This window comes from Salvelinus fontinalis, unplaced genomic scaffold, assembly GCF_029448725.1.
Source record: "Salvelinus fontinalis isolate EN_2023a unplaced genomic scaffold, ASM2944872v1 scaffold_0473, whole genome shotgun sequence".
NCBI lineage: Eukaryota > Metazoa > Chordata > Actinopteri > Salmoniformes > Salmonidae > Salvelinus > Salvelinus fontinalis.
This window is the reverse complement of record NW_026600682.1, coordinates 27,501-42,923: the sequence shown is the minus strand read 5'-3', so window position 1 is coordinate 42,923 and position 15,423 is coordinate 27,501. Positions and strand designations below refer to the sequence as shown.

Genomic DNA, 15,423 nt, shown 5'->3' with positions numbered 1-15,423 from the left:
TGTGTAACAACACCTGCACAGGATTGGTACATCTGAACATCACACCTGCGGGACAGGTACAGGATGGCATCAACTGCCCGAGTTACACTAGGAACGCACAATCCCTCCATCAGTGCTCAGACTGTCCGCAATAGGCTGAGAGAGGCTGGACTGAGGGCTTGTAGACCTGTTGTAAGGCAGGTCCTCACCAGACATCACCGGCAACAACGTTGCCTATGGGCACAAACCTAACGTCGCTGGACCAGACAGGACTGGCAAAAAGTGCTCTTCACTGACGAGTCACGGTTTTGTCTCCCCAGGGGTGATGGTCGGATTCGCGTTTATCGTCAAAGGAATGACTGTTACACCGAGGCCTGTACTCTGGAGCGGGATCGATTTGGAGGTGGAGGGTCCGTCATGGTCTGGGACAGTGTATCACAGCATCATCGGACTGAGCTTGTTTTTGCAGGCAATCTCAACGCTGTGCGTTACAGGGAAGACATCCTCCTCCCTCATGTGGTACCCTTCCTGCAGGCTCATCCTGACATAATCCTCCAGCATGACAATGCCACCAGCTATACTGCTCGTTCTGTGCGTGATTTCCTGCAAGACAGGAATGTCAGTGTTCTGCCATGGCCTGCGAAGAGCCCGGATCTCAATCCCATTGAGCACGTCTGGGACCTGTTGGATCGGAGGGTGAGGGCTAGGGCCATTCCCCCTAGAAATGTACGGGAACTTGCAGGTGCCTTGGTAGAAGAGTGGGGTAACATCTCACAGCAAGAACTGGCAAATCTGGTGCAGTCCATGAGGAGGAGATGCACTGCAGTACTTAATGCAGCTGGTGGCCACACCAGATACTGACTGCTACTTTTGATTTTGACCCCCCCCATTTGTTAAGGGACACATTATTCAATTTCTGTTAGTCACATGTCTGTGGAACTTGTTCAATGTATGTCTCAGTTGTTAAATCTTATGTTTTATACAAATATTTACATATGTTAAGTTTGCTGAAAATAAATGCAGTTGACAGTGAGAGGACATTTCTTTTTTTGCTGATTTTGTATCCTTTCCTGCTGTGGTCAACGGTTAAGCCTGTATCTCAGCACATCTCAATAGCCTAATACGTCATTTGCTATTCATGAAATCTAAAGAAAATTTGACTACATGACCATGGTGATCATGGTGATGTTTTTCTAAAATGTAAGCTTTGCCCTTAAAATGATTTTGCCATCAATAATTATAGCCTATGAAATTCTATCAGTAGTAGGCTCAAACAATCAACAGTTTTTAGGGGAGGGAAATATTTTATTAATTAAAACATAGGTAAAATGATAAACACAGATTTTTGTTTGGCTACAGCAAACCCTTATAATCCCACGTGGGCTGGACATCCTGAAGATGCATGCGTAACAGAAATCAAATATACAGTAGGCTCCAACATTTCTGGCACCCCTGACTGGCAATGCACAAACAATACCTTAAACAATATAATAATAGAGATAAACTCAAAATACCAACATGTGAGAAATACTGTACTTTAATAATGTTTCAATGGAACACACCAAAATCATTTATTGATTTCATTAAAAATCAATGTCCTCCAAATCAAGGTTTCACAATGAATGGCACATGTGTAGATTATTGTTAATAACATCTACCAAAATTAAACCAGGAATTAAATTCCACTTATTTAAGTTCATCTGAGTCTTAAGGAACAATATTGAGCCATTACATCACTTCCTGTTTCACAAGGGTATAAAAATGAGGTAACACGCATGCAATATCCCTTTGTCATCCAACACCATGAAGAAAAGAAAAGAACTGGCAGTTCAAAAGAGACAGATGGTTGTAGACCTTCATAAATCTAGTAATGGCTACAAGAAGATCCACAAACTATTGAATATACCACTGAGCACTGTCAGGGCAATTATTAAAACATTTAAAAGATATGGAACAGTTGAAAACCTCATGGGTAGAGGGCGCAAATGCATTTTGCCCCCCAGGATAGGGAGGAGGATGGTGATAGAATCAGCAAAATCCCCAAGAATCACTGTGAAAGAATTGCAGGCCTTGGTGTCGTCTTGAGATCACCAGGTTTAAAAAAGCACCATCAGACACCACCTCCACAACCACAGGCTCTTTGGAAGGGTTGCCAGAAGAAAGCCCTTTCTGACCCCAAGACACAGATGCAAGCGCTTGGAGTTTGCCAAACGTCATTTAAATTATGACTGGAAGAAGGTGTTCTGGTCAGATACAGCATCAGCATGTTTGGCGTTGAAACAGAGATGCATACAAGGAGAGGCACCTCATACATCACTGACCCACGGTGAAATATGGTGGTGGGTCAGTGATGTTTTGGGGCTGTTTTAATCCAGAGGTCCAGGGACACTGGTTAAGATTGATGGCATAATGAATTCCACCAAGTATCAGGCAATTTTGGCTGACAATCTGGTTGCCTCTGCCAGCAGGCTGGAACTTGGCCGTATGTGAACTTTCCAACAAGACAATGACCCAAAACATACCTCAAGATCCACACAGAAATGGTTCTGTGACAACAAAATCAATGTTCTGCCATGGCCATCTCAGTCGCCGGACTACAAATCAAATCGAAAACCTGTGGGCTGAGTTGAAGAGTGCAGTTGATAAGCGCAAACCCAAGAATGTGAAGGATCTTGAAAGGATCTGCATAGAGGAATGGTCCAAAATCCCTCCAAATGTGTTCCTTATCCTTGGCAAACATTACAGGAAAAGACTCCATGCTGTTATCCTTGCCAGAGGTGGTTACACTAAGTACTAAATCAGGAGTGCCAATAATTATGAAATGTATTTTGTATTAAATAATTGTATGATTTTGGTGGGTTCCATTGAAACATTAATAAAGTCCAGTATTTCTCACATGTTGGTATTTTGAGTTTATCTCTATAATTATGTTGTTTATATTTTTTAAAGTATTGTTTGTGCATTGCCAGTCAGGGGTGCCAGTCATTTTGGAGCCCACTGTAGGTAATGGTGAACATAATTCAGAAGGGAGGGAGGGTAGTGTGTTGAAGTGTGCAATAAGGGTTTACAAAGTATTTTGCTGCGCCCTGAAGGATGGGAAGGCACACTGGAGGCCATTAGGCCTACACAGTGACATAATAAAATCTCATTATATTGGTAACATACACATGTTTAGCAGATGTTATTGCGGGTGTAGCGAAATGCTTGTAGACGCCTAGGTAGAACATCCCTGCCTGGTAGACCACCTTCTGGAGCCCTCCAAGCAGATTTCTCATCAGCCAGCTCTGGATGGAAGCAGGTGCAACCTCTATCTCGGTCTCTTCAACCATGGAGTTCCTCTCACTGAGTGAGTTCCCCGGTGAGGGAGAGAGACCCTTTCTCGCGCGCAACAGAGCTGTCATCTCATGTTCTTTGCCAGCGTTCCTGGCAATTTCCTCTAAGTCCATCACCATCTACCAAAACTCCAGGATGTGCTTTCAATCTTCTCGATGTATGACGTTTTCCTCTTGTTAAACTCCTCCTGTTGAAGAAGAGTCATTTGGTCCTCATCGATTGCAACAGGCCATACAATGGTTCAGCTCACACACATCTTCACCTTATCCTCATTGTTCTTGTGCTTATGGACGGACAGATCACTGTTCAGAATTTCCATCTTATCTCCGAAGGCATAATTCTGCTGTTCCAGCTGCTTGACTCGCCTGTCCAGCTGTGCATTTTTTCTGGTACGCTCATCCAGGGCTTTACGCAGCTCCTAGAGCTTGTCATTCAGGGATTCTATGTCTTCCATAGAGTTACTGAGGCCTTTCACCCGGTTCTTCAGCTCAATGTTTGTTTTATGCAGAACCTCCTTCTCCTCTGCTATTTCTTGGGCTTTCAGAAGCTCTGCATTTTCGATAACGTACAGGTCCTTGGTGTAGGTCAATTCTTCTATCAGGGCGCCCTTGTAGTCCACAACCGGCTCAGGCGATTCAAGCATTTCTGCCCCATCCATAGTGTCTCCCTGCGGGTGCCAAGAATTGTTGCTATGCTCGTGTCCATCGGTCAACTGCGTCACCATGTCCTGGAGGTCATCCGTGGCGCAACCCTTCCAGCCAGCCTTTGATTTCATCCATCTGCCAGGAGGTCGCGGGCGGCAGACAAGTGTAGAAATGAGCTGCCCATCCTTGTCTTCAAACGCATCGCTGGGGGTCTCGCGAATCCAGTCTACTGGGACGGAGGACAGTCTTGACCAGTGAAGCAGAGTGAGACACTGTGGGCCGCAGGTTGTGACCCGAGGTCACATGGGCGAGATTACCTTTTGAGCTGCATCCTGGTCAATATTCAGATTTGTCAATCAGTATCTTGGTGTTTGATATCCGTAGTTCGATATCAATATGCCACTAAATGCTCTGGTCACTGCTTTTATAGCCAAGGTCATTACACCCCACCCTGTAAATGTGTCCCAAACGCATCATAATGTAGCACAGGCCTAACATTTAGTGTTTCCAAACATGTCATGAGGACTTCCATCAAGCTGAATACTTCACCAAACAATAACAAATTAAAAACTAAGCAGAAATATGTTGAGATTGCATTTTATTGTGTATGTATGCTGGTGTGTTAGTGTGTGTTGATGTGTAGCCTATACTGTATCATGGTATGAAACATAAAATTGAGCATTAACAAAATTTATTACACGAAAAATACATATTTTTATATAGTGTGTTCTCTTTCCAGAAGGGTCTATACAGCATTTAGATAACACACACAGACCACCACTGGAATACACCTTCTACAACAAAAACTAAATATTTCATTAACTTCAGTCTTTGTTTCAGTTTTCAGAATTAGTGTCAATTTTATGATGAAATAGCATTTTGGTTTTCTCCTCCTCTGTTTGAGCCATAGGTCTGCATGTTTTGGGCCCTTCAATAACACAATGAAAATGAGAGAACAAGATGATTCAACTACAACCACAGTATACAGTTGAAGTCGGAAATTTACATACACCTTAGCCAAATACATATAAACTCAGTTTTTCACAATTCCTGACATTTAATCCTAGTAAAAATTCCCTATCTTAGGTCAGTTAGGATCACCACTTTATTTTAAGAATGTGACATGTCAGAATAATAGCAATGATTTATTTCAGCTTTTATTTATTTCATCACATTCCCAGTGGGTCAGAAGTTTACATACACTCAATTAATATTTGGTAGCATTGCCTTCAAATTGTTTATCTTGGGTCAAATGTTTCGGATAGCCTTCCACAAGCTTCCCACAATAAGTTGGGTGAATTTTGGCCCATTCCTCCTGACAGAGCTGGTGTAACTGAATCAAGTTTGTAGGCCTCCTTGCTCGCACACGCTTTTTCAGTTCTGCCCACAAACTTTCTATAGGATTGAGGTCAGGGCTTTGTGATGGCCAGTCCAATACCTTGACTTTGTTGTCCTTAAGCCATTTTGCCACAACTTTGGAAGTATGCTTGGGGTCATTGTCCATTTGGAAGACCAATTTGAGACCAGTTAGGAAGCTTTAACTTCCTAACTGATGTCTTGAGATGTTGCTTCAATATATCCACATCATTTTAATCCTCATGATGCCATCTATTTTGTGTGTGCACCAGTCCCTCCTGCAGCAAAGCACCCCACAACATGATGCTGCCACCCCCGTGCTTCACGGTTGGGATGGTGTTTTTCGGCTTGCAAGCCTCCCCCTTTTTCCTCCAAACATAACGATGGTCATTATGGCCAAACAGTTCTATGTTTGTTTCATCAGACCAGAGGACATTTCTCCAAAAAGTACGAACTTTGTCCCCATGTGCAGTTGCAAACCGTAGTCTGGCTTTTTTTTATGGCGGTTTTGGAGCAGTTGCTTCTTCCTTGCTGAGCGGCCTTTCAGGTTATGTCAATATAGGACTCGTTTTACTGTGGATACAGATGCTTTTGTACCTGTTTCCTCCAGCATCTTCACAAGGACCTTTGCTGTTGTTCTGGGATTGATTTGCACTTCTCGCACCAAAGTACGTTCATCTCTAGGAGACAGAACGCGTCTCCTTCCTGAGCGGTATGACGACTGTGTGGTCCCATAGTGTTTATACTTGCGTAATATATTTTGAACAAATGAATGTGGTACATTCAGGCGTTTGGAAATTGCTCCCAAGGATGAGCCAGACTTGTGGAGGTCTTCAATTGGCTGATTATTTTGATTTTCCCATGATATCAAACAAAGAGGCACTGAGTTTGAAGGTAGGCCTTGAAATACATCCACAGGTATACCTCCAATTGACTCACATGATGTCAATTAGCCTATCAGAAGCTTCTAAATCCATGACATCATTTTCTGGAATTTTCCAAGCTGTTTAAAGGCACAGTCAACTTAGTGTATGAAAAATTATGACCCACTGGAATTATGATACAGTGAAATTATAAGTGAAATACTCTGTCTGTAAACAATTGTTGGAAAAATTACTTGTGTCATGCACAAAGTAGATGTCCTAACCGACTTGCCAAAACTATAGTTTGTTAACAAGAAAGTTGTGGAGTGGTTGAAAAACTAGTTTTAATGACTCCAACCTAAGTGTATGTAAACTTCTGACTTCAACTGTATAACATGAAATAATTAAAATAGTCCTCATTGAAATAATTACATAGAATCAAGTAACACTTCATAAACTGTTATTTACAGCATTTATATATAGCCTATGTGATTACATCACAGGTAAGAATCCTGCGTTTCCGTGGAGATGGGGATTGGCACATGATGGAGCCCTGACTCGCTGACACAAACACGCTAACGTAAAACAAAGTTAAGAGAGACAACTGTCTAAAGTAATAATTTAAGATCAGACTGTATTTACATCAGAGTTTCTGCATCATCATCATCATCAACACACATATGAAGAAGGCAGATCTGGAATGGGGGGGCGGAAAACAACAACAGGGGAAAAGAGGAAGTTCATCTGTGTTCATCAGGGGTCAGAGGTCACAGACATACAGCACTAGAGCGAGGCTTCAGATCGCTAGCCTACCTGAATGCCATTAGAACAGTTAAAATCTGTACAATAACATGAAGTCAACGTCAGTGAAGTCATACACACAGACACAGACATCCTGAGGGAGAATCATCTACCAAATATATTAAGCTATATGCAGTCCATTCATATATTCACCTATACACCATTCACCTAACAAATATATTGACCTGTACGCCCCTGTCACCTAACCAACATCCCCAGTCCATTCACTTAACAAATATATTGACCTGTACGCCCCTGTCACCTAACCAACATCCCCAGTTCATTCACTTAACAAATATATTGACTTGTACGCCCCTGTCACCTAACCAACATCCCCAGTTCATTCACCTAACAGATATATTGACCTGTACGCCCCTGTCACCTAACCAACATCCCCAGTTCATTCACCTAACAAATATATTGACCTGTACGCCCCTGTCACCTAACCAACATCCCCAGTTCATTCACCTAACAAATATATTGACCTGTACGCCCCTGTCACCTAACCAACATCCCCAGTTCATTCACCTAACAAATATATTGACCTGTACGCCCCTGTCACCTAACCAACATCCCCAGTTCATTCACCTAACAAATATATTGACCTGTACGCCCCTGTCACCTAACCAACATCCCCAGTTCATTCATCTAACAAATATATTGACCTGTACGCCCCTGTCACCTAACCAACATCCCCAGTTCATTCATCTAACAAATATATTGACCTGTACGCCCCTGTCACCTAACCAACATCCCCAGTTCATTCACTTAACAAATATATTTACCTGTACGCCCCTGTCACCTAACCAACATCCCCAGTTCATTCACTTAACAAATATATTCACCTGTACGCCCTTTTAAGAAATATATTCACATATATGGCCTTAATTCTTCCACATATACAGTATGTAAGCCCTGACATGTGGTGAGGGTAAGCTGTTGCTCTGGCTTCACCGAGCAGCAGTTTCACACATTAGTTTAACATTTAGGTGACTGATTGATTGGAGTTGAGTGGTAGTGTGTTTTAAACTCCTGAGACAGTGAACTCACTGTTAACCAACACACTGATAACCAACACACTGTCATCTATAGGTCTGTTCACCAACACACTGTCATCTATAGGTCTGTTAATCAACACACTGTCATCTATAGGTCTGTTCATCAACACACTGTCATCTATAGGTCTGTTCATCAACACACTGTCATCTATAGGTCTGTTAATCAACACACTGTCATCTATAGGTCTGTTAATCAACACACTGTCATCTATAGGTCTGTTCATCAACACACTGTCAGCTATAGGTCTGTTCATCAACACACTGTCATCTATAGGTCTGTTAATCAACACACTGTCATCTATAGGTCTGATAACAAACAACTGTCATCTATAGGTCTGTCCATCAACACACTGTCATCTATAGGTCTGTTAACCAACACACTGTCACCTATAGGTCTGTAATCAACACACTGTCATCTATAGGTCTGTAATCAATACACTGTCAGCTATAGGTCTGTTAACCAACACACTGTCATCTATAGGTCTGTTAATCAACACACTGTCATCTTTATGGCTCTGTTCGTCAACACACTGTCATCTATAGGTCTGTTCACCAACACACTGTCATCTATAGGTCTGTTCATCAACACACTATTATCTATAGGTCTGTTAACTTCTTTGGGCTAGGGGGCGGTATTTTGACGTCCGACTGAAAAACGTGCCCAAAGTAAACTGCCTGCTACTCAAGCCTAGAAGCTAGGATATGAAAATAATTGGTAGATTTGGATATAAAACACTCTAAAGTTTCTAAAACTGTTAAAATAATGTCTGTGAGTATAACAGAACTGAAATGGCATGCGAAACCCCGAGGACAAACCACCCCCCCCCCAAAAAAAGAATTCCTCCTACCACTGATTTCAAGTGCTGGCACTTTTATTATAGGGCGGAGTCGTGCCCGATTGCAGATCCTAGGGCTTCCACTAGATGTCAACAGTCTTTAGAAAGAGTTTCAGGCTGGTTTTTGGAAATGAGACAGAAATTGTAGTTTTTCTAGGTTGCTCCCATTTTGGCTGTATTGTTTCCAAGCGCGTGAATGAGAGCGTGTTCTTTGGTATTTTTCTCCTTTGAAGACAATAACGATTCTCTGTCTTAAATGTTATAATTTATTTGCGTATTAGGGTACCTAAGGTTTGATTATAAACGTTGATTGACTTGTTTGGATACGTTTATTGGTAACGTTTGGGATTGATTTTGTATGCATTTTGAAGGAGGGAAAACGAGTGGATTATTGACTGAAGCGTGCTAGCTAAACTGAGTTTTTATGGATATAAAGAAGGAGTTTATCGAACAAAAGGACCATTTGTAATGTAACTGGGACCTTTTGGAGGGCCAACAGAAGAAGATCTTCAAAGGTAAGGTGTAACGGTCCTGACCTGTTTTATGTTGTTTTTGTATGTGTTTATGGTCAGGGCATGTGTTTTGGGTGGGCAGTCTATGTTTTCTGTTTCTATGTTGGTTTTGGGTTGCCTGGTATGGCTCTTAATTAGAGGCAGGTGGTTTGCGTTTTCCTCTAATTAAGAGTCATATTTAGGTAGGGTGTTCTCACTTTGTTTGTGGGTGATTGTCTTCCGTATCTGTGTTATGTCTTGCACCATACGGGACTGTTCGGTTGTTCGTTTCGTTTCGATGTAGTCTGTTTCCTGTCCGTAAGTGTTACGTTTAGTTATGTAAGTTTATGTTCAGGTTTCGTCTACGTCGTTTTCTTGTTTTGTATTTTTGAAAGTGTTTTGTTTTTTCGTGTTGCCATCGTCGTGTTAAATAAAAGATGGCTTATTTCCCTAATGCTGCATTTTGGTCTGATGATCCTTCTCTCCTCTCCTCGTCCGAGGATGAGGAGAGCGACAGCCCTTACAGAATCACCCACCACGCTAGGACCAAGCGGCAAGGGAAAACTCAACGGAGTAAGGAACAGGGCAACAAGGACTCCTGGACTTGGGAGGAAATATTGGACGGGAGAGGTCCATGGGCACAGCCGGGAGAGTATCGCCGTCCCAAACCTGAGCTGGAGGCACTGAGGAGAGTAGAGGCTACCGGAGAGAGGAACCGGAGTTATGTGGGAACGCGTCTGGCACGGAAGCCCAAAAAGCCCGTAAGTAACACCCAAAAATTTCTTGGGGGGGGCTAAGAGGTAGTGGGCCAAGGGCAGGTAGGAGACCTGCGCCCACTTCCCAGGCTTACCGTGGAGAGCGGGAGTACGGGCAGGCGCCGTGTTACGCAGTAGAGCGCACGGTGTCTCCTGTACGAGTGCATAGCCCAGTGCGGGTTATTCCACCTCCCCGCACTGGCAGGGCTAGATTGGGTATTGAGCCAGGTGTCATGAGGCCGGCTCAACGCGTCTGGTCTCCAGTGCGTCTCCTCGGGCCGGCATACATGGCACCTGCCTTACGCATGGTTTCCCCGGTTCGCCTACATAGGCCGGTGCGGGTTATTCCACCTCCCCGCACTGGTCGGGTGACCGGGAGCATTCAACCAGGTAGGGTTGGGCAGGCTCAATGCTCAAGAGTGCCAGTACGCCTCCACGGTCCGGTATTTCCAGCGCCACCTCCCCGCCCCAGCCTAGTACCTACAGTGCCTACACTACGCACTAGGCTACCAGTGCGTCTCCTGAGCCCAGTTCCTCCTCCACGCACTCTCTCTGTAGTGCGTGTATCCAGTTCGGTGCCTCCAGTTCCGGCACCACGCACAAAGCCTCCTGTGCATCTCCAAAGCCCTGTACACACTGTATCTTCTCCCCCTACTAATCCTGATGTGCTTGTCCTCAGCCCGGTGTCACCAGTGCCGGTACCTCGCATCAGGTATAGAGTGGGCTTTGAGAGTACAGTGTGCCCTGTTCCTGCTCCCCGCACTAGTAGGAAGGTGCTTATCCTTAGCCCGGTGCCTCCAGTTCCGGCACCACGCACCAGGTCTACAGTGCGCCGTATCCGGCCAGAGCCATCCGTCTCCTCAGCGCCATCTGAGCCATCCGTCTCCCCAGCGCCGTCTGAGCCATCCGTCTGCAATGAGCCTGCAAAGCCGCCCGTCTGCCATGAGCCTGCTAAGCCGCCCGTCTGCCATGAGCCTACAGAGCCGTCTGCCAGACAGGAGCCGCTAGAGCCGCACGCCAGACAGGAGCCGCTAGAGCCGCACGCCAGACAGGATCTGCCAGAGCCGCCCGCCAGACAGGATCTGCCAGAGCCGCCAACCAGACAGGATCTGCCAGAGCCGCCAACCAGACAGGATCTGCCAGAGCCGCCAACCAGACAGGATCTGCCAGAGCCGCCAGCGAGCCATGAGCAGCCAGAGCCGTCAGAGAGCCATGAGCGTCGAGAGCCGTCAGCCTGCCATGAGCGTCGAGAGCCGTCAGCCTGCCATGAGCGTCGAGAGCCGTCAGCCTGCCATGAGCGTCGAGAGCCGTCAGCCTGCCATGAGCGTCGAGAGCCGTCAGCCTGCCATGAGCGTCGAGAGCCGTCAGCCTGCCATGAGCGTCGAGAGCCGTCAGCCTGCCATGAGCGTCGAGAGCCGTCAGCCTGCCATGAGCGTCGAGAGCCGTCAGCCTGCCATGAGCGTCGAGAGCCGTCAGCCTGCCATGAGCGTCGAGAGCCGTCAGCCTGCCATGAGCGTCGAGAGCCGTCAGCCTGCCATGAGCGTCGAGAGCCGTCAGCCTGCCATGAGCGTCGAGAGCCGTCAGCCAGCCATGAGCGTCAAGAGCCGTTCAGTCAGGATCTGCCTGAGTATATCAGCCGGGACCTGCCCCTTGTCCCGGTGCTGCCCCTTGTCCCGGTGCTGCCCCTTGTCCCGGTGCTGCCCCTTGTCCCGGTGCTGCCCCTTATCCCGGTGCTGCCCCTTGTCCCGGTGCTGCCCCTTGTCCCGGTGCTGCCCCTTGTCCCGGTGCTGCCCCTTGTCCCGGTGCTGCCCCTTGTCCCGGTGCTGGCCGTTCATTTAGGGGATGTTAGTTTTAGGGTGGTCATTGGGAGGGGTAGACAGAAGCGGGGAGTGACTATGGTGGTGTGGGGACAGCGTCCAGAGCCTGAGCCACCACCGTGGTCAACTGCCCACCCAGACCCTCCCCTGGACTTTGTGCTGGTGCGCCCGGCGTTCGCACCTTGAGGGGGGGCTTCTGTAACGGTCCTGACCTGTTTTATGTTGTTTTTGTATGTGTTTATGGTTTATGGTGTGTTTTGGGTGGGCAGTCTATGTTTTCTGTTTCTATGTTGGTTTTGGGTTGCCTGGTATGGCTCTTAATTAGAGGCAGGTGGTTTGCGTTTTCCTCTAATTAAGAGTCATATTTAGGTAGGGTGTTCTCACTTTGTTTGTGGGTGATTGTCTTCCGTATCTGTGTTATGTCTTGCACCATACGGGACTGTTCGGTTGTTCGTTTCGTTTCGATGTAGTATGTTTCCTGTCCGTAAGTGTTACGTTTAGTTATGTAAGTTTATGTTCAGGTTTCGTCTACGTCGTTTTCTTGTTTTGTATTTTTGAAAGTGTTTTGTTTTTTCGTGTTGCCATCGTCGTGTTAAATAAAAGATGGCTTATTTCCCTAATGCTGCATTTTGGTCTGATGATCCTTCTCTCCTCTCCTCGTCCGAGGATGAGGAGAGCGACAGCCCTTACAGTAAGGCATATATTATACCGCTATTTCTGACTTTCGTGTCGCAGCTCCCTGGTTGAAAATGATTTGTTATGCATTTGTGTGCTGGGCGCTGTCCTCAGATAATCGCATGATTTGCTTTCGCCGTAAAGCCTTTTTGAAATCTGACATGGTGGCTGGATTAACAACATGTTAAGCTTTATTTTGAGGTATTAAACTTGTGATTTCATGAAAGTTTCATATTTATAGTAATTTAATATGAATTTGTCGCTCTGCAATTTCACCAGATGTTGTCGAAATGATCCGCAAGAAGTTAATCAACACACTGTCATCAATAGGTCTGTTAACCAACACACTGTCATCTATAGGTCTGTTAACCAACACACTGTCATCTATAGGTCTGTTAACCAACACATTGTCATCTATAGGTCTGTTAATCAACACACTGTCATCTATAGGTCTGTTCATCAACACACTGTCATCTATAGGTCTGTTCATCAACACACTGTCATCTATAGGTCTGTTAATCAACACACAGATAACCAACACACTGTCATCTATAGGTCTGTTCATCAACACACTGTCATCTATAGGTCTGTTCATCAACACACTGTCATCTATAGGTCTGTTAATCAACACACTGTCATCTATAGGTCTGTTCATCAACACACTGTCATCTATAGGTCTGTTAATCAACACACTGTCATCTATAGGTCTGTTCATCAACACACTGTCATCTATAGGTCTGTTCATCAACACACTGTCATCTATAGGTCTGTTAATCAACACACAGATAACCAACACACTGTCATCTATAGGTCTGTTCATCAACACACTGTCATCTATAGGTCTGTTCATCAACACACTGTCATCTATAGGTCTGTTCATCAACACACTGTCATCTATAGGTCTGTTCATCAACACACTGTCATCTATAGGTCTGTTCATCAACACACTGTCATCTATAGGTCTGTTCATCAACACACTGTCATCTATAGGTCTGTTCATCAACACACTGTCATCTATAGGTCTGTTAACCAACACACTGTCATCTATAGGTCTGTTCATCAACACACTGTCATCTATAGGTCTGTTCATCAACACACTGGAGATACTGTTTGGCCTCTGTGTCTGTTTGTATCTATGGTCCAACATGGTAAGCTCTGAGAAAGGCAGCATAGATGCACGATAAGGCAGATCCGTACCACACACACACACACACACACACACACACACACACACACACACACACACACACACACACACACACACACACACAGGTATGATGACACTGGATCATTTAAAGGGCTTCACTTACACTCTATTCCATGTGTTTCAAGGGGTTATATAGAGACACAGAGAGAAACACTAAGAAGAAAAGAGGAATGGCTCTCAGTGGCTCTTGTAATGGTGGTTGTGGTGTCTGTCTGTCTGTCTGTCTGTCTGTCTGTGTGTGTCTGTGTCTGTGTCTGTGTGTGTCTGTGTCTGTGTGTGTCTGTGTGTCTGTGTGTGTCTGTGTGTGTGTGTCTGTGTCTGTGTGTGTGTGTCTGTGTCTGTGTGTGTCTGTGTGTCTGTGTGTGTGTTAGCTAATGAGGATGGCACTGACCAGCGATCACTGACTGTCAAACTGTCCCCATTTTCAAAAGAGGGAAGTTCCACTCACATTTCCTGACACAAGGCAGATACAGTTTCCCTCAATAACCACTGGGCATCGCATGGCCACGAATGGTCTACATATATAATAACAAATATAATATCTGGCAAACTAGAGACTTACATGATGCCTAAGACATGAAAAATACATCCAATACTGGCTGAGATAAAGGGTGTAACACACAAGGTGTAGGCTACATACAGTATACATAAGCAGTCATATGAGTGACATAGCAGCTCATCAGGGTGTGTGTAGGCTGATGGGAGGGATTCTGATGATCTTAAAACAACATAAACCAACAGATTCCATAACTGTCCTTCGTACTACACAGCTTTCTGTTAACTAGGAAAGGAGCTATTTACCTATGTGTTTTTACACAGGTATTTACCTATTAGGTGTCTGTGTGTGAAACAGAATCTCAGAAGAATATGAACGGAGACCTCGTTATACATTTACATTTAAGTAATTTAGCAGACGCTCTTATCCAGAGCGACTTACAAATTGGAAAGTTCATACATATTTATCCTGGTCCCCCCGTGGGAATTGAACCCTGGTCCCCCCGTGGGAATTGAACCCACAACCCTGGCGTTGCAAGCGCCATGCTCTACCAACTGAGCCACACGGGACCACGATGAAAATTATGAAAATTATCATTTCCAGAGTCAACACGACTCTCTGCTTTCCTCACAGGAGTTCAGTCACATTTAGCATCTACAGGAATTGTCTGAATCGAATAGTCTGAATCGACTCCTTTGAAATGATTCATCTGAATCGTCCCTCCTGCATTCACTCCATCTGTTTTGCTCAGCCTTAGAGATTGACAGCTGTCAGTCAAACGTCAAACTGTCTCAGAGTCCCGCCTTCTCCGCTTGAGGACGTAAAAAGGGAATAGTTTCCTTAGGTTTCTATTAGCCTAGAGATACTGCTTTCTCCACTCCCATTGGTCGGTATGGTTACAGGCCCCTCCCTCCACCCCCCTCATCCAGGCAACCGTTGAGGCAGTGGGTGTCATCGCAGTGGCTGTCATCCCCAAGTGCACCCTGAGATTGCAGCAATTCATACTCTTCATCCAGGAAGTCGAGGCTATTGTTGCTAGGCAACCCACGGACGCTGAACTTGTGGGAGACTTTGGTCCACTGTACTCGATTGGTCGCTACACGCTCATACAG

General features: G+C 45.2%; 1 protein-coding gene across 1 annotated transcript in view; it reads right to left on the bottom strand.

Moving 5' to 3' along the window:
* Positions 1 to 15,202: 15,202 nt before the first annotated feature.
* Positions 15,203 to 15,423, bottom strand: part of LOC129846185 (cGMP-dependent 3',5'-cyclic phosphodiesterase-like) — a gene marked incomplete at its 5' end in the record, with an annotated part of 20,941 nt that continues 20,720 nt past the window's right edge. Inside the window, 1 exon segment of the mRNA XM_055914152.1 lies at positions 15,203 to 15,423. This exon segment is cut by the window's right edge and continues 34 nt beyond it. Within this exon segment, the coding sequence (XP_055770127.1) occupies positions 15,208 to 15,423 (216 nt within the window).